The following is a 19506-nucleotide window of genomic DNA, read 5'->3' as shown; positions in this document are numbered from 1 at the left end:
TGTATGCTGTAATACAGCTCTATGTAACTTGGCACCTACTTATCTCTGTAATCTCATCTTCCATCAAGATATGTCTGAATCTCTGTTCTCATATTCTGAACTGTTGATCCACATGAGGCCAAATTCTCTACCTTTGTGCATTTGAAGATTCTGCTCCTCTTACTGAAATACTCTCTTTACCTCCCCTTCCTTCAACTCTTCAAGTGAATGGCACCTCCCCCCTCAAGAATCACCTCAGATTCATGTTCCCTTGTGACTCCATGCTTTTGTCCATATTGTTCCAGGTTTTTCACTATCTGCCTTTTCCCCACATTCACCTAGATAGCCCTACAAATGCACTCAGATCAAACATGGCCTCTTCTGAGAGCATTTTGTGACCCTAATAGGAGTACTCAGAATATGCTGTGGTTGTTTTTCTTGAACTATATATTCCTGTCATGACTATTCTCTAATTTTTGTCAGTCTCTAATAATACTAGACTTGTAACCTAATCATCTATTGTAGCCTCTAATTCTAGAAATGAGGGGAAGCCCTGAAGTGCTGTTGCAACCATCCATCCTGAGGAATCCCAACAAATCAAAAGCATAGCTCCTGGCTGGGTTTGCCAACACTGTTGCCCAACAAACTCAGATAAACTCATCATAAGAGAAGCCAATAATTCAAGAGGGGGGTTGTGGAAAAGAGAAAGAGAAAAATTAATTTTGGGTGCAGGCAGCTGGAGGAGGTGGCAGGCTCAAGCCTTAAAAACCAACATCTCCACCGGCAATATGGACACCTGAAATTTTATAAGGAGAGGATGGAGGGTGGGGATACATGCAAGAGAGCAGGCAGAGAGTGCATGTTCATGCATGGGGGTCGGGATGTGTTCAGACCATTAACATGGGTGGGAAAGGGGATGTGTGGTCTTCTAGGCATTCCATTGCTATCAGGGCTTTTCTGACCTGGCAGTTGGAATGTTCTGGTCATTGCAAAACACCTTTATTAATGCCTCAAAAAAGTGTGAAAAGAAATATGCTCAAGGGGTTTTAGTTAGAGTATGAGTTAAGTGGTCTTATCTGCTTCTGGTTTGGACTGTTGGGGTCTATAATTGAGTAAGAAGTCTTGCTAACTGAGTGCCTTGCAAGCAGGAATCATCCTCTTCAACTTTATGACCCCCAAAGCTAGCAGTGTCTGGCTCATGGTGAGTGAATGAGTTTTAAATAAGTAATTCATTCTAAACTATGACTAGTTTTTCATCTCATGAATGAATACTCAATGAATATCCATTCATTCATGAAAAAAAGCTAGACATTGAGTTGTTATGGTACCTCTCTCCCACTTAACACCCTTTGTTAGAAGATATAATTAATTGAAAGGTGAAATTAAGACCTATAAATAGAATGGCAGTCTTTGAAATAAAAGAGTCTTTTGGAAGGAAGTGATAAAGGAACACCTTTCAGAATATGGAAACTTAGTTACATTTTTCTAATTTATATATAAATACCTGAGTGACATTTGATTCATAAGGTATAGTTTCTTATACCTGGTTCCTTCCCTTCGAAATATCAATTTCTCCTGCACTATTGGCTGATTTTGTATTCTGTAATAATCTTAGACTCTAGAGTCTGCGTGGAACTATAAAGACTCATAATTTTATAAGTATCTCATCATTATAAGGGTACAACTATGTAACTGGATTAAAACAATAATATTGGGCAGCCCGGTGGCTCAACAGTTTTAGTGCCTGCCTTTGGCCCCAGGGCGTGATCCTGGCGTCCCGGGATCAAGTCCCGCGTCGTCGGGCTCCCTGCATGGAGCTTGCTTCTCCCTCTGCCTGTGTCTCTGCCTCTCTCTCTCTCTCTCTCTCTCTCTCTCATGAATGAATAAATAAAATCTTTTTAAAAAAATAAAATAAAACAATAATATTATGTTAGACATTCCTAGGCAAAAGAGAATTCAAAACTACTGCTACTACCAGAACTCAGTGATATAAATTAATATTTAAAAAATTACAGATGTCTTTACATAATCTAATGCCAAGCTGAAAGGCCCACTTAGCTTCTGTCTTTTAAGTTGGCAGGAAAGTGAGAATGATTGCTATTGATTTTAACAGATTTGGCATCAACTCTAGGTTTACTATTGTTCATATGGAATTTTCTTCACATGGTGGCCAGATGGTAACAAAAAAGTAGGCTAAATTTCAAAATTAGTTCATTTTTTAGCCTGATTACTGCCTTCAGAAAATATTATGTGAAAAACCTATTTTTAAGCTAACTTTATATTATTCAAAGAAAGAAATTAAATATATATGGATGCATTGTGGAAACTTCTTTATCAAATACCTGTATGTAATATAAATTTGTTTTTGTAAAACTGCTCTGAGGTTGCATGGCGTTCCTTAGGGAAACATTAACCTATCATCTTTGATCCATGAATTTTTAGTTAGAAGGAACCTTAGAGGTAATCTAATATTCCTTTCCCAATTCAGATTCATTTTTTACAGAATCCCTGGCAGATGATCATGTAGTCTATTTTGTTGTTTTTTGTTTCTTTTCTTTTTTAGTTGTGGGGTTTTTTGTTTGTTTGTTTGTTTGTTTGTTTGTTTGTGCTGTTGTTTTTCAACCTACCATTTTGTAATCTTATCCATTAGGTCTAACTGTATTCTTTGGAACAAAATGGAGATCAGCTGGTCCGTCCACTGTTCACCAAAATATGAAAGCCACAAACCCAAAAGTCCTTGATTTTTCCTTTTCCTTTCCCACTACTCTCCCTTCACTGATTTAGTCTTCTATCAGTCCTAAATTCAAATTATACATCTGATTTATCCCCTTCCTTCCACTTTTACTGCCACTAGGTGGTAGTCCAAGCCACCATCATCTTTGACCTACACTACTGTAATAGCCTCATTAATCTCTGTTTCAATCTCATCACCTTACAATCAACTTTCTGTACCAGCAGTCTCCAAATTGGAATACATACACCCTAGGACAATGCGGGATCATAGGATATAAGAACAAATACCAGAATTCTACTTATATTTATTTTATCCCATTCTTTTTAATTTTTACTTTGTGTGACTTAAAATATTCATAAATTAGCGCAGTAGTGCCTGTATATCACTTTTAAATAAATAAATGTACATATACTTGTGGGAATGTGCTTAAGCATTGAATATACCAGATGTTATCATTAGCCCAGTGTAGCGTTATTACTTCTTAGAATTTACACATCGCCCTTATATAATGTAAGATCTTACTAGCATTTTATCTCTTTTCTGTTTTGCTTTTTTCAAATTCATAGTCTGATATGTCCAATTTCCCAGATCCATAAGAACATGTAAATAAATGTCTTTTAACATGCAGAGCCTTCCATTTATCCCAATTAGATTTTCTTAGACATTTTTGATCTATATTTCATCTTGTTTCAACATTTCAAGTCATTTATAGTACTTTGAGTCTTGATTACACCACTTATAATATCAACTATTCTTCCTAGATAACAAGGATTTCTTCTGTTTCTTTATTCAAGTCATGGATAATAATAGATATGGATTTTTAATGGATTATAATAATAAATGTATGATAATGACCAATGCGTAAAAGCCATGGAAAGAGCTTTGTTGTACTGTTCCAGAGACTACTCTTCAGATCAGCAGTATTCAACTAATTAATCAATCACTATTTTGTAGTGTGTTTTGAAGAATTATCTAATTGATTATCAAGCTTGCTGCTGCCAAGTCAAAGACACTATCAAGCCAAAGATTATTCCCTAGATTCCAACCATCCCCTTCCTAAAAGAAAATAATTTGTTAGCATTCAGTGCTATTCTCCATGACTGAACTCTCTCCATCCCTACCTGATCCCAAGGTTCAGAAAACTCATACATTAATGTCAGTCCCATTGCTAGTAGGATCTTGACTTAGAGCTCACTTAGGGATAGCAAAGCTTTGGGTACCAGGAGGTGGTGGACAAAACAGAACAAATATTTAGACCCTGGCATACATTTTACACTCCATATACTGTTTAACTGAGCAAATGAATAACTACTGAAGGTTAATGTAAATAAATTAACCCAATGTTTAAATGGGTCTAGCTTTTCAATAATCTGTGAGTGCTCCATGGAAAAGACTCTAAAGCCAAAAATCTGGATTCCAGATTTTTTTCAACACTTATAGCTATAAAACTCGACAAATCATTAAATTACTCTGAGTTTCAATGTTTTGGGTTTTTGTTATTAGATGAAAATAATTAATGGAACTCTCCTGCTTCATCCACAGAGTTCTATAAGCCAGAGAAATCATGTAAATAATAATTATCTATATGCCTTGATTGGTATTAATGTGTAATACTATCATTCTTATGATGACCATACTGTTATTTTCCATTATTTTGTAAGAAAAGAATCATGAGCAGATTTTTGAAATGCCAATCATTTTTCAAAGCTGTTTACCTAATACTGATCTTTTTTTTTAAAAAGAGAGTGAAGCTTAAAAATTTATTTTAAATAAAATAAAATATAATAGAAAAGAAAATGAAGCTAACATAGCAAGACTTTTCTTTTTGGTCCCACCTAATTTGTTCTTTTTGAAGTGGTCACAAATCATCTACTTAAAAAATCGTTCTCAAATTTTTCTGGGATCAATATAAACCTCACTATTTGGTTTACAAAAATCTTTCTTTAATTAGAAAGTTAAAACAGATTTGCTTCTCAAGATTGATGGCATTTTTCCCCTGCTCCTTGATTTTTTTTAAGAATACTGATTTTACTTAAAGAGAATAGAGAGAGCATCAGACTTAACTGTTGTCATTCAGAAATCAACTTCACAGCTTGGTGGAGCAGGCTAAGGAGTTGGGGGTCATCTCTATATCTCTATTCTCCTATCTATAAAATTAACATAAAAGTATCCTACCTCTTACTGTTGTAGTAAGAACTAAATGCAATAATGCATGTGACAGAAGGCCTATAAATTATAAAACATTATACATATATGTTAGTAACATGACTCAGAACTCTGAGGTAATAATAGCAAAACCTATCATTTATTGATGTACTCTGTACTCTCCTTATTAAACTCTATGCTCTCTTAATGTTACAGCAATCCAATATGTATTATTATCCCTATTTTACAGATGAGGAAACTGAGGATCAGAGGGGTTAAGTACTGCCCAAAGTCACATAGCTAATAAGCAGTGGAGCAAATTCAATCCCAGGTCTGTCTAACCCCCAAGCTCTATCTATCCTTCACCTATGCCCCAAATTCTAGTCCAAACCTACCAATTTACCCCCAAAGTCTTGAGTTCATTTAATAAGAGCCTGTCCTGAAAAGATCTCTTCTGCTATGAGCTTCCACCAAACCTTTATGTTGTTGTCTGTTCTAAATTTTCCAATATGAAAACTGTTCTAGGTTGTGGGGAAGAAAAAAACCATACAGCTAATGGTTCTGATGTCTCTTACTTATCTGCTAACACTGTTCCCTCTCCTGAAAAACACCGACCTCTTCTTCCCTACTCTTTTTTGTGTGAGCATTTTCTGTATTTCATGCTTTTCAAAAGGCACAATTACTTTTGCTTTTAGTACTAGCTGAGAAAATGCCCAGTTTGATTAAAAAGACTTGAATTGCTTAGCCATTCAATGAATTGAATAGATACTCTGGCCAAGTATATTTTCTGCATAGAATTATTTACTTAATGATTCATTAAAATTCTTACCCATACAGATTTTTCCATTTTTAAATTGAATCAATGCTTACACTGATAGGTATTATCAATTTGTCATGTACTCTTACAAAATCAATGCTTTCACCAGGAAGTGTTTTGGATTCTGAACTGAATCATCAAAAATTATCAAGGGCAGTAACAGTACTTTCTTAATTTGCTGCTAAATAATGCTTATGAAATGCTTATTTTTGAGAGTTTATTACATTTTAAATTATCTCAACTGTGGTAATTGTGAAACTTTGACAGCTTAATGATTAGCAGAGTAGACAGGGCCCATGTTGAATGCTGCTTTGCCTTAGTGACCAAATATCCCTATGGATCCCACAAAACCATCAATGTTAGTTACATCAATGACACTTTAATAAAACTCACAGTTACATTATACTGTCATTTGAAAATTTAAATAAATTGCCCTATTCACCCAAGGTATGTATGACATGTGACCTTTTGAGTTAAATCAATTTTAAAAATGTTTTATTTTGATCTCAATATTACTCTTTGTAACTTGATTCTAAGAATATTTTTGCATCTACCTTAAAACATATTTTTGCATCTACCTTAAATCATATTTTTGCATCTAACTTAAAACCTTCTGCAACCTTCATTTTCTCAGAATTTCTGTATTTTCTATTTTAAAAGTCCTTTTGAACTTATATAATAGTTATAGAATCAATTGCTTTTAAATGTCATGAACTAATAGGCACATCTTGATCCAAATGAAAATTCATACTTAGGTGATGATAACCATTCTCTGAGGAAAAGTCCTTGGCAAAATATCCTTGGGAAAAGAACAAGGCTAGAAACTAACAGTCACTTAATTTTAATATATAGAAAGGGTTGCCTTGTTTTCTTAGAATAGTTGAATGTGATTTTTTTTAAAAAGGAGACACTGTGAAAAAAAAAAAAAAGGAGACACTGTGGAAAAAATATGAAAGGACTTATTTGCTGCTGTTTTGAAGAAGATGTAATCCTTCCTTAGCACCAGCTAAAACCCTTTCCCTAAAGTGGCTTTTCAGTAATGTAAGTAAGACACAGTAATGTCTTGTGTGCCAGAAAAATTCCCTTTCTTTTTACAGAAATCTAACAGGTTGAGGACTAATTATAAGATATTTTTTGACAATCAAATAGCAGATTTTTATATAACTTTTCCTTGTATTTTTAGTGCCTCAGAATTAGTGCTTGAAAAAAAAAATAATCTCAGGAAATGATTTGGGAGCTAATGTGAGGTCCCTAGACTAAAAACTAATTAATCATCATCATCATCATCATCATCATCATCATCATCATCATCTAACATTTCTATACTTTCCCTTACCACATTAGCTTTCTATGTCATATAATTAAGAGATTAAAGTTAATTCAGGTCTATGGCCATACCACCCTGAACGTGCCCGATCTCATCTAAAGTTAATTCAGATTAGTTCCATTAGAAGAACTTTAAAAAGACTTTGAGATAGGGGCACCTGGGTGGCCCAGTGGGTTAAGCGTCTGATTTTTGGCTTAGGTCATAATCTCAGGATGGTGAGATTGAGCCTCACATAGAGCTGCATGTTGAGCGTGGAGCCTGCTTAAGATTTTCTCTCTCCCTCTACCCCTACCCCTTCTCAAAAAAAAAAAAAAAAAGTACTTTAAGTGGTGAAATCTTAGTTTTAAAAGTACTGATTTAGTGTCAAATGTATTTCAGATGTTAAATATGAAGCTAATTAGGGTAAGACTTTTGAGTCGACAGTAGAAATACTGAATTGGTCCTATTTTATTTCAGGTAATGTTTCATTTCATAGGAACATTGTTCAACTTAAAAACCATTATAATATCTCTTTTATTCTGCACTGACAAAACTTTTACTCTCGTCAAGGTATCAGATACACACCGGACTTCAACATTCTATCATAAGACCTACCCAACCCAACTGCTTACCTCTGGACAATGCAACCCTACCTCAGAAGCTAAAGGAGGTTGGATATTCAACACATATGGTTGGAAAATGGCACTTGGGTTTTTATAGAAAAGAATGTATGCCCACCAAGAGAGGATTTGATACATTTTTTGGTTCCCTCTTGGGAAGTGGTGATTACTATACACACTACAAATGTGACAGTCCTGGGATGTGTGGCTACGACTTGTATGAAAATGACAATGCTGCCTGGGACTATGACAATGGCATATACTCCACACAGATGTACACTCAGAGAGTTCAGCAGATCTTAGCTTCCCATGACCCCAGAAAGCCTATATTTTTATATATTGCCTACCAAGCTGTTCACTCACCGCTGCAAGCCCCTGGCAGGTATTTTGAACACTACAGATCCATTATCAACATAAATAGGCGGAGGTATGCAGCCATGCTTTCCTGCTTAGATGAAGCAATCAACAATGTGACTCTGGCTCTGAAGACATATGGTTTCTATAACAATAGCATCATCATATACTCTTCAGATAATGGCGGCCAGCCCACAGCAGGAGGAAGTAACTGGCCTCTCAGAGGTAGCAAAGGAACGTACTGGGAAGGAGGCATTCGGGCTGTTGGCTTTGTGCATAGTCCACTTCTGAAAAACAAGGGCACAGTGTGTAAGGAGCTGGTGCACATCACTGACTGGTACCCCACTCTGATTTCACTGGCTGAAGGACAAATTGATGAGGACATCCAACTGGATGGCTATGATGTCTGGGAAACCATAAGTGAGGGCCTTCGTTCACCCCGGGTGGATATTTTGCACAACATTGACCCCATTTATACCAAGGCGAAAAATGGCTCCTGGGCAGCCGGCTATGGGATCTGGAACACGGCCATCCAGTCAGCCATCAGGGTGCAGCACTGGAAACTGCTTACAGGAAACCCTGGCTACAGTGACTGGGTCCCCCCTCAGTCTTTCAGCAACCTGGGACCCAACCGGTGGCACAACGAGCGAATTACCTTGTCGACTGGCAAGAGCGTCTGGCTCTTCAACATCACAGCTGACCCATATGAGAGAGTGGACCTATCGCACAGGTATCCTGGCATCGTGAAGCAGCTCCTGCGGAGGCTCTCCCAGTTCAACAAAACCGCAGTGCCTGTCAGGTACCCCCCCAAAGACCCCAGAAGTAACCCTCGGCTCAATGGAGGAGTCTGGGGACCATGGTATAAGGAGGAATACAAGAAAAAGAAGCCAAGCAAAAATAAGGCTGAGAAAAAGCAGAAGAAAAGTAAGACAAAGAAGAAACAGCAGAAAGCAGGTTCATTTCCAAATTGCCGTGCAGGTGTTTGCCATTACCGTGGATAAGTACAATCTTTTTCCCGTCTGCTTAAACTTAGATCAGTCTGTGTCTTTTAGCTGTTTTCTAGGTAAACCAGCAAATTCGGTTTAATAAGATCACTGCCATAAGCACCGGAACTATTTTCATGCTGTACCAGTCCCGAGACTCCTGCCACCTGGTCGCCACATGGAAAGCAGTTCCATTCAGTGCCAAAGGTGCTACCCTCGCAAGCCACACTCGGAGGAGAATGGAGATGTTTAATTCTTTTGCTCCTTTATAGAAATGTTCATTAAGGAGTTCAGTGCTTCAGTCAATTGACCAAACACTTGCTTAAAACTGCAGCCAATGAACATTTAACTTGATGCAAGTTACAGGGTAGCAGGACTACAACTACCTGTGATAAAGGACAAAGGTTGCATCACCTCAAAAGGCCTTGAAAAATATTTTTTCTTAGTGAATTATTGTATCTCTATTTTATGACACTTGTTTTTTTTTTTTAATTAATTCCATGTCACGTATCATTTCCTTTCCTGTGAAAATAGGCTGTTTTCTCCCATGTAAACAGCAAGCACCTCATTTTATCACGCATGAGGGAATGGCAAATAAGAATGTTTGAGCACACTGCCAAAACATGAATGTAACTGTTTTCTAAACACTTTAATAGAATGACATTTCAACATAAAATACATAATTTATTTTACAGAAAAAAATATTAACTATTTTGTTTTCATAAAAAGTTATACAAATGACTTTTAATTATCTTATTTTTATTTTCTATATACTGTTAGAAGTTTACTTCATATCTTTAAGATTACCAAGCACTGTAATACTACAAATTACTGTAATTCTGTGTGAATTCATAGAATATAAAAAGAAAATTATTCAGAAAAAATGATCATTGTTCAATTGTTATTTTTGAATGTAAAAAGATGAATATATTCCTTAAAAATTACTCAAATTCAGTGTTGTACAGGGGTGAGAGACGACTTTATTGTTTCTATCATAAACACTTTATTTATATGACTTTATTATTAAAAATGACTTGTTTTACAGCACTAGCAAATTTAGTGTGGCTTTTATGATCTAATTTCTAGATATATTATTCATCTTAATAACAAAAATCTTTACAAATAGTCAATTGAAGGTATGATTTTCTAACAACCATAGTAAATAATATGGATTTTGCAAATAAGAGATGTTTCCATTTGGCTATTTCATAGAGAAAAATGCTCTTTTGTTAGTATGTAACATTTATAATGATCCTACTCTTACACAAAGTGGACATGGTGGGGATATGATTTTAAGTTCTTGATTAATGACCGTAACTTTCTCAATGAAAATAAATTAGCCCACAGTCTTCTATCTGGAAATGGCTTCGCAGATGTTCAATATTTGTAAGAATACCTGCCACCAGCACATGTGCTAGGTAGGCTGTGATTTAAGAGAAATCTGTCTTGCAGGGTGCCCTGGTGGCTCAGCTGGTTAAGCGGTTGCTTTTGGGTTAGGTCATAATCCTGAGGTCCTGGGATTGAGCCCTGCTGCTCAGCAGGGAGTCTGCTTCTCCCTCTCCCTCTGCCCTCCCCTTGCTCCTGTCGTGTTCTCTCTCTCTCCCTCTCTCAAATTAAATATTTTTAAAAGTCTGTCTTGCCCTAAAGAAACTAAAGTCTAAAAAAAAAAAAAAACTAAAGTCTAATATAATATTCATCTATAAATAATGAACAAAAATATTTTCAAAATGTCTGCAATTCACTAGGTATTTCAAGATGTCTGGGAAGGAAAATACTGTACACTTGACTTTAATGCCCTAATAATTAAAACTGTGTTAATACTGGGCATTTAATCTCTGGTGTCAGTTTAAGAGACTAAACTGGGTTTCTCATGCTGTATTTCTAGCTCTTTCAAGACTAGACTGCAACTCTTCAAAACCTCTGATCCTTTTACTAGGAGAACAAAAGAAAATCCTGGACTTAAAGTTTAAAACTAGTTTTGTCAGAAAATAATTTGTGGATTTGGCTACGTGTCTTGGATGCAAAAGGATATAAAACAGTTTATTTGAATAAAAAAGCAACAAATAACAAACAGCAAACTCTAATAGTGCCTTTCCAGTGAAAACATCCACCCCAGGTCTGTCAAGTCTACTAAAGGAGTTGCTTCATCTATATTTATATAGTCTCACCTCACTTTTCAAAATAATTGAGTTAATGTTACAGTTTTCTTGACCAGGCCCTTTTTGAAAATCTTAAGAATAGAGAAAACACTGTGCCTCTGACAGCTGAATAAGTATACAGTTAATACATTTTAGCATTTGATATTCCAAAGTATATGAATTTGGCATCAGGATTAGCCTCTTAAGCATTTTATTTATAGGGTTCTTAAGCACTCAAATTATGAATTTGTCAGTAGCCATCAGAATATGTGTTGGCAGAAAGAAGCTGGCTTGCCAAAAGAACCATGCAAAATTCTTATGTCATAAGCCAATAAATTCATTGTTCCTTCTTAGCAAAAATTACTTATCAAAATTTACATGTTCATTCAACAAATATTTATTAAATCCCCAAATCTGTCAGGTAAAATTCTAGGTGCTTGGGATGTAGCAGTGAACAAAATGAATAAAAATTCTCACCTTTGTGCAGGTTATCCTCTTGCCAAGTTAGGCAGACAATAAATAATGAATGTAACTAATAAGCAAATTCTATATGTAGTCCCCCACCTTAGCCACAATTTTGCTTTCCATGGCTTTACTTACTCTGAATAATTAGTCTACTGCAGTCCAGAAGTAGACGATCCTCCTTCTGTATCCTCAGATGAATCATAGCCATCCCAATGCCTACGTCATTCACCGCACTTCACTTCATCACTTTGGGATTTTTTCATCTCACATCATCACAAGAAGGCTGAGTTCTATACAATAAGATATTTGAGAGAGAGAGAGACCACATTCACACAACTTTTATTACAGTATATTGTTAATAATTTTTATTTTATTATTAGTTATCGCTGTTAATCTCTTACTGTGCTTAATTTATAAATTAAGCTTTATCATAGATGTGTATGTATAGGAATAAAACATAGTATATATAGACTTAGATATTATCTGTGGTTTCAGGCATCCACTGGAGGTCTTGGGACTGCTGTATATAGGTACTATATAAAGTAATATGAAAAGGAAAAAGTAGATCAGAATAAGGGGAGGATTCATTCAATGCCAAGTTTATCTACCCATTCATTCAACATTTGTGAAATGCCACATACAATGATATCCCCTAGGGTCCATTGACAAGTATAATCAAACAGAGTTCTTGTCTTCAGGTCATGTACATTATCCTGGGAGACATACATAAATCAAATAATCAAGCATCCTCATCTCCTCCTCTCCCTTCTTCCCTAAGTGATGTCTCTCCGTAGCACTTCTCATCCTTTAATATATTTCATACTTTACTTACATATTTTCTTTATTCCCTGACTCTTTCCTCTAGAGTATAAGCTTCTTAAAAATCATTTATGTCTGCTCTGTTTATACTTGTATCACCAGTATATAAGGCAATACCTGGCTCATAGTCAGCATTCAATATATATTTTTGAATGAATAAATACAGTTATCACATACATCCATATGTTCAGCTACATTTGCTTGAGTTTCTGATTTCCTTTTTTTTGTTGTTTGCTTTCCATTTCTTGTATCAGGATTTCACTGTTGAAAATAGAACTAATCATCTCTAATACCTTTCCTCATAATAATAGCAATAATGTGAAATGCAGACATTTCTAGCACTGTAAAAAGTAACTCTAATAATGTATAGTTATAAAAATAGAGTGTTAAAGCAAATCCCAAGCAAAGTCACACAAAATTGAGAGCAATTTTTATCTACGTTATTACCTAACAGGACAGAACACTATTATTCTAACACTACTTTGAATATTATAGATCCATTAGCTGAAATGAGAGTTTCCAGAAAGAAGAGGTGGGGGCTTAAATTGTGAATAATTGTCTTAGCAAGTTGTAAAAGGAAAAAAGATAAATAGCAAACGTCTATGTCTTCATAGAATTTTGAAGCCACATGGATTAAACCTCGTTTCCTTGAGTGATTACAAACCTCTCCAATTTGGCAGAACAAGAATTCTTCTTTAAAGATAGGTCTTTCTTAAGCTGGACTGTTAGGATTTCTATGAAGTCTGTTGATTTATTGGCTAGCTATGGCATTATTAAAGCCAGGACACCAAAATGTCCTTGCAAGTTAGGTAGACAAACACATTACCTAACCTTCCATTTTATATCTGTGACTTGAAATTTCCTTTCTCCCAAATTTTTCTACAATCCTATGATATTCTTGGTTCATTGGCTTATGCAATTTTGTGTAAAATTAATCTCAAAAACCATAAAGGAGGAAGAAAATAACATAAGCTCATTAGAAATGTCTACATAGTCACTCTTTGCAAAAATTCTCTAGCTGAAAATTTTTTTTTTTCTAGCTGAAAATTTTAAGTGAGGAGCATCTTATAAATCAAAGAAAAGTAAAATTTATCTTTCACAATAAAAATCCATAAACAAATTTTAAATGACCTATTAATTTCTCTGGAAACGATATTTTAAAGAATTAATGTTCCTTCAGCCTTGAGAGTTGTGAATGACTGGCAGATACTTTCAAAAGAACTTCTAAAGCCTAAACAACTATAAGAAAAAAAAATTTATAACTAAGATTAACAAAAACAAAACCTTGTTTTTGTTTTTGTTTTTTAAAAAAAAACCTTGGTTTTTATATAGCATCTGAAACTGTATTTTCTCATGTCACCATCATCAGAACTTCCAGAGGTTTTTTATCAGCAAAAATGATAGCATAATTCATCAGCCATGGAGACGCATTCTAATACACATCCCACTAACATTTGTAGTTTTTCATGATTGGAGTATCAATTCCCTCTAGCACCTGAGAAATAGAGAATTATAAGCATATAGCATCCACATTACTTTCTACTATACAATCACACTTAAGTCACCAATAAAATGTAGGGATTCAGAGTATATCACCCCAAAATATGCTGCCTTGGTATATTCATTCCTTTGAGTGAGTTACAGTCACCTTAAAAATGGCAGATACAAGAACAGCCTTCCTTTTTCTTCTGGAAGGCAGGAGATAAAACTCTCATATGAAAAGTGTCCTCTCCATAAGGAGGAAGACATTCTTGTCACTAGACAAGGGGAGTGGAGGCTGAGAGAAGCCTGTACAAATTTGTTAATCTGATCCTCACCTCTCTAGTCACTTTTCCACAAGTAATTGTCCTGGCCCAGAACCCTTTGTCACATTCTCACAATTTACTACCCTTTGTCCAACCTGGTACATAGCATTCAACTCTAGCGACTTCTTTGTGTCTTCCTTTTCCACCGAAGATGCCCATGTACGTGTAAAAATAAAATATACAGTCTTTTTTATTAAGCCTGTCTTTTCTTCATGTTTTGCTCAAAGACCTAAGAGTTAACTTAGCCTTTCAAAAATTACAGTGACAACTGCCAAGATAAGCTATTATTTCCCAGCAGGGAGAAGTGGCTGTAGTGATGAACTAGGTAAGCAGGTAAGTGGAGAGGTTTTTCCCTTCTTTCTTTGTCTCCAAGTCTGTGTACTTCCTAGCATCTGGCCTATGGGTAGGCTGTTTCTTTCTGTCCTCTTACATTACAACCATGGCTCCACATTTTACATTTTCAGTGCTTTTATTATCCATTCCTGGGTCCCACACCACTTCCTGCCACAGAACTAGGCACATAGACACCTGTGTCCAACAGATTATTGACATCTTAATTCATCCTCTCCTAAAATTCCCCAACATAAAGAGATGAGTGTGTAAAACTACCCTCACTGCCCCCACCCTGTGACAGGAGGTCCTGAGCCCCACACTAAAACCTTTAGCAGCAGAGATCATGGTAGAAGGGGAGTGGGGAATGGGGAATCAAAGTGTTTCCAAAGGAATAAGTGAGATACATCTCCCCTCAGGTTTGCACAGCTTCCCAGCTGCAATGCCCAAAGCCTTGCCTCAATTTTGGTAACTAATTAACATGTTATCCTCCTGTCTCCTCCTGTCAGGAGAGATCAATAAACAAAGTAATTTCTACTGTTTTGGACCTACCTAAAACCCATCTTTGGGAATTCTGGCTCTTTCTCATCTAGCCTGGAGGAGAAAGCAACAGAGACTTCTAATCTTGTCTACCTACCCACAGCTCAATTTGGGGAATTCCTGGACCTTTACTTCCCTGGCCTGGAAGACAAAACAGAAACCAAAAGCACCGTTTTGGGATGCTACCTCGCAGTCTTCAGCAGACCAAGGTCTTCCCATCCTTTCAACATGGCAGCTACTGGTTTCTGTTGACATCTCTTAGATCCTGTTAGCCTATGAGGTTCTCCTCAAACAGGATCCTATCCTCATTAACAAAATTGATACATTTTTACTATTTATATTTCTTCAGAAAGAAGAATTATCCTGAAAGAAAGTTATCCTGAAAGAAACCATGACTCACTGGAGTAGATATCAGTCATTGTTATTTACCGTGATGACGTCACCAACTTCCCAGAGGTGACCTAATAACTGCCACATGGTTAGGACTCCATGTCCAGGAATTGTACCACAGAAGAGGAACCCAGAGATTAGGAATTAGGGTTTTTTGTTTTTTTTTTTTTTTTTTTTACATACACATATATGTTGGAATTAGGGGTTTTATACAGGAACAGGATGCCTCTTCTTTTCTCCTCCCCTCCAGAGTAAAAAAGAGAAACCTTTGCTCCACAGTCTTTCACAATCCTTTGGAATGTAAATGAATTCTCTCAAGAAGAAAGGGGCAAGTCAACACCATAGAATGTGAAGCATTTGGCTCTGGAAGAGGTAAGTTCTATTACCTTATGAATGGGAGCAGATGGTTCAAGGTCTATCTAATACCCTTTAACTTCCAAGGCTTGTCCTTTAACCCAATTGCCAATAATGTTTCCTCAGAAGGTCCTAACCGTGCAGAACCATGAAAATACCTACTTCTTGACACAGTGGTGGCCTGTGTCACCCTGTGACTGTTGGAGGGGGATTGACAGCAAATAGGTAGGAGGGAATCATCTGGGGTGAGGTAAGTATTTTAAACTGAACTGTGAAGTCTTGGGATCAAAATGGCGAGCAGGTCTCCTGCTGCAACATCAGGCGGCTAGAGGGTATTAAGAAATGGTATTACAATGCTGCAGGGTTCAATAAACTGGATTTAATGCAAGATGATGCAGTGTATGAGAATGATGATGTGAAAGAGGCTATAAGGCTTCCTGAGAACCTTCCTGAGAGCCACAGGATGTTTCACATTACGAGAGCACTGGACCTGACCAGGAGGTAGCATATCTTGCCTAAGGAGTAGTGGACAAAATATGAGGAAGGTAAATTCTACCTTGAACCCTACTTGACAGAAGTTATTTGGGAAAGAAAACAGAAGCATGGGCAAAGAAGTAATCACAGAGTTGAAATCTGTGGTTACAGCTGCCCTCAAATATTTTTAAGAAATTTGAGTAAATCTGAAATGTACAATTGAGAACTATTTGAGCTACAAATGTACTACTTAAATAAACGTCTATTGTAATTTTTTAAATTTAAATTTAAAAATATTTTAATAAAAAACTGAATTGTGAGGATGATTTGACAACTGCATAATATCCTAAATATCCTAAAAATCACTGAACTGTATGCCTGAGATAGGCAACTGAAGGGATCCCATGAAGGACTGCTTTTTTTTTTGCTGTCTCTATCCTTGCTAGAACCTGCACCCTCACCTTACACATGCCTGAAATATATGTCCTCCTTATAAAGATCAAGGAGTTACTGGTTTCTTTGGAGTCTTTCAACACAATAGATAACATTTAAGGAGTTAAATAGGTGAGGTCATTTTTCAAGATCACTGATTCCAGACACCTTGTTGCCAAGACTCCTGGCTTGAGAGCATAAATGACTTACAGAGGACACTTGAGCACTCATCCTTGTTTTGATCAATTGTTGGATACTTGGGAGGACCCGTTTACCAGATACCAAGCAAAGACGACAGACTCTCTCTTTTCTTTCCAGGTCTCCAGGATAATGTCTGTATCTGCATTCTCTCTATTTCTTCAGTAAACTTTGCTCTCACTTCCTCTTAGTTCCCATTAGATTTCTATCCTGCTAGAAGCTAAGAACCCTCTTGGCTGGTCCTATGGGCCCCCTTCTGGGTCCTTGGACCTGACCTGCCTACATCACATTTACAATGGGCAAATTGTGTGGTATGTAAAATATTCCTCAATAAAGCAATTAATATAAGCCATAGATTGGGAGGATTATTTATAACAAATATGATTTAACAAAAGATCAGTTTCCAGAATATATAAATCAATAAGAAAATAAAGGTCCTTCACAAAAAGGACACACCCAAATGACAATAAATATTTGAAAATGTGCTCAAAATCGTTAGGCATTAGAGAAATGAAAATGAAAGTCATAATGGTATACCATTACATGCCTACCAAAAAGGCTAAAATGAAAAAGAAAAAATAAGTGTTGGCAGATATCTTGAACAACCAAGTGAAAGTGTTCATGAGAGTGTAAGTTGGTGCAAATGTGTTAGAAAAATCTTTAGTCTCTCAATGAAAGTTGAACATATGTATCCCTATGACCAAGAAACCTCACTCTTGGGTATATACCCAAAAGAAATGTTTATATATAGTTGCCAAAGTCATACAAAGGGATATAGCATAATCCATAGTATGTCAACACTGAAAAACACCCCAAATATCCATCAACAGTAGAATGAATAAATAAATTATGGTATAATGACAAAAAAAAACACCACTTTTGTTACTCTCACCAATACTTATAATGCCAGATATGGGAGATTTTACACACCAAACAATACCCCACTTCTTGGTAGACACTAACTAGAGATATCCTACAATTTAACTCAATTCTGATACAAACTGCCTGGAGTTAGCCCAGATTCCACAGGTTAAGACTGCCCTTCTGCCACTTCTGACTCCAATCAGAAGTCTAGGCTTCCCATACTCCTGACTGGTGGCAACCAATAAATTGGAGATTCCCAAGACTCCCTCTTAGAGTTTGAGAATTTACTAGAAAAGCTCATAGAGCTCAGAAAAATAGTTTGCTTACTAGATTACTGGTTTACTACAAAAGGAAACAATTCAGGAACAGACAGGCAGAAAAGATACAGAAAGTGTGGGAAGGGCACAAAGGTGGTGTGCTCTCTCCACATGCACCGTATCTCCAAACACCTTCATGAAGGTTCAGCATCTCAGAAACTCTCTGAATCTCTTAGGTTAGGACTTTTTTTTAATGTAGGCATTATTATATAAACATGGTGAATTAAATCATTGGCCGTTAGTGATTAACTAAACTCCAAGCCACTCATCTCTCCCTAGAGGTCAGGAGGGACTGCTGAAAGTTTCACTAGTAATGTGGTTAGGTCCCCTGGCAACCAGTCCTTTTTTTTTTTTTTTTAGATTTTATTTATTTATTCATGAGAGAGAGAGAGAGAGAGAGAGAGAGAGAGAGAGGCAAAGACATAGGCAGAGGAAGAAGCAGGCTCCATGCAGGGAGCCCAACATGGGACTCGATCCTGTGACTCGAGGATCACACCCTGAACTGAAGGTGGCGCTAAACTGCTGAGCCACCCGGCTGCCCCTGGCAACCAGTCCTAATCCCTAGAGGCTTTCCAAAAGCTACCTCATTAACATAAATTCAGGTGTGATTGAAAGGGACCTATTATGAACAACAAACACTGCTCTTTTTACTTTATGGCTCTGGAACTATTTCAGAAGCCAGGAACAAGAACCTAATTTTATAACAGAACATGTTCCTATGGCTCTTATCACTTTGGAAAATACAGGGTTTGAGGAGTTTTTTCAGAAGCTTGGAGGAAGACCAAAACATATTTTTTTCTTATTAAATCACAGTATCAAATCCTTATTGTGGAATGTTATTTCATAGAGAAAGGAGTGTTGGGAGATCACCGGAAGGGACACAAGCGGAGATTTGGGGTTCTGTTAATTTTTTATCTTGCTGCTGCTTATGGGAGTATTTTGACTTTTTTTAAAAAAAGATTTTATTTATTTATTCTTGAGAGACACAGAGAGAGAGAGGCAGAGACATAGGCAGAGGGAGAAGCAGGCTTCCCAAGGGGAATCTGATGTGGGACTTGATCCCAGGGATGACGACCTGAGCCAAAGGCTCAACCACTGACCCACTCAGGTGCACCAGCCGTATGTTCACTTTTTAAAAAATTTTTTTTTAATTTTTATTTATTTATGATAGTCACAGAGAGAGAGAGAGAGAGAGAGGCAGAGACACAGGCAGAGGGAGAAGCAGGTTCCATGAACCGGGAGCCCGACGTGGGATTCGATCCCGGGTCTCCAGGATCCGCCCTGGGCCAAAGGCAGGCGCCAAACCGCTGCGCCACACAGGGATCCCCGTATGTTCACTTTTTACGAATTTATTAAACTACTCATTTCTGGTTTGTGTACTTTTATGTATTTTTGTTATACTTAGCACCAACCCTACCACTATCAGAGTTCACTCTATGTGT

General features: G+C 36.7%; 1 protein-coding gene across 3 annotated transcripts in view; it reads left to right on the top strand.

Annotated features, from left to right (window-relative positions):
* Positions 1-9993, top strand: part of ARSJ (arylsulfatase family member J) — a 75903-nt gene extending 65910 nt beyond the window's left edge. The window contains exons 2-3 of one of the 3 annotated variants that reach the window (XR_007407859.1): positions 5109-5189; positions 7552-7676. Coding sequence is in view for 1 of the 3 variants with exons in the window: in XM_025465991.3 (XP_025321776.1) it covers positions 7552-8956 (1405 nt within the window). In the remaining 2 variants the exon portion in view is untranslated. Of the gene's footprint in view, positions 1-5108; positions 5190-7551 lie in introns of all 3 variants that reach the window. The other 2 variants (XR_007407858.1, XM_025465991.3) reach the window with 2 other exon arrangements.
* Positions 9994-19506: the final 9513 nt, after the last annotated feature.

Source organism: Canis lupus, chromosome 32 (assembly GCF_003254725.2).
Source record: "Canis lupus dingo isolate Sandy chromosome 32, ASM325472v2, whole genome shotgun sequence".
NCBI lineage: Eukaryota > Metazoa > Chordata > Mammalia > Carnivora > Canidae > Canis > Canis lupus.
This window is presented reverse-complemented; position numbering and strand designations above follow the sequence as displayed.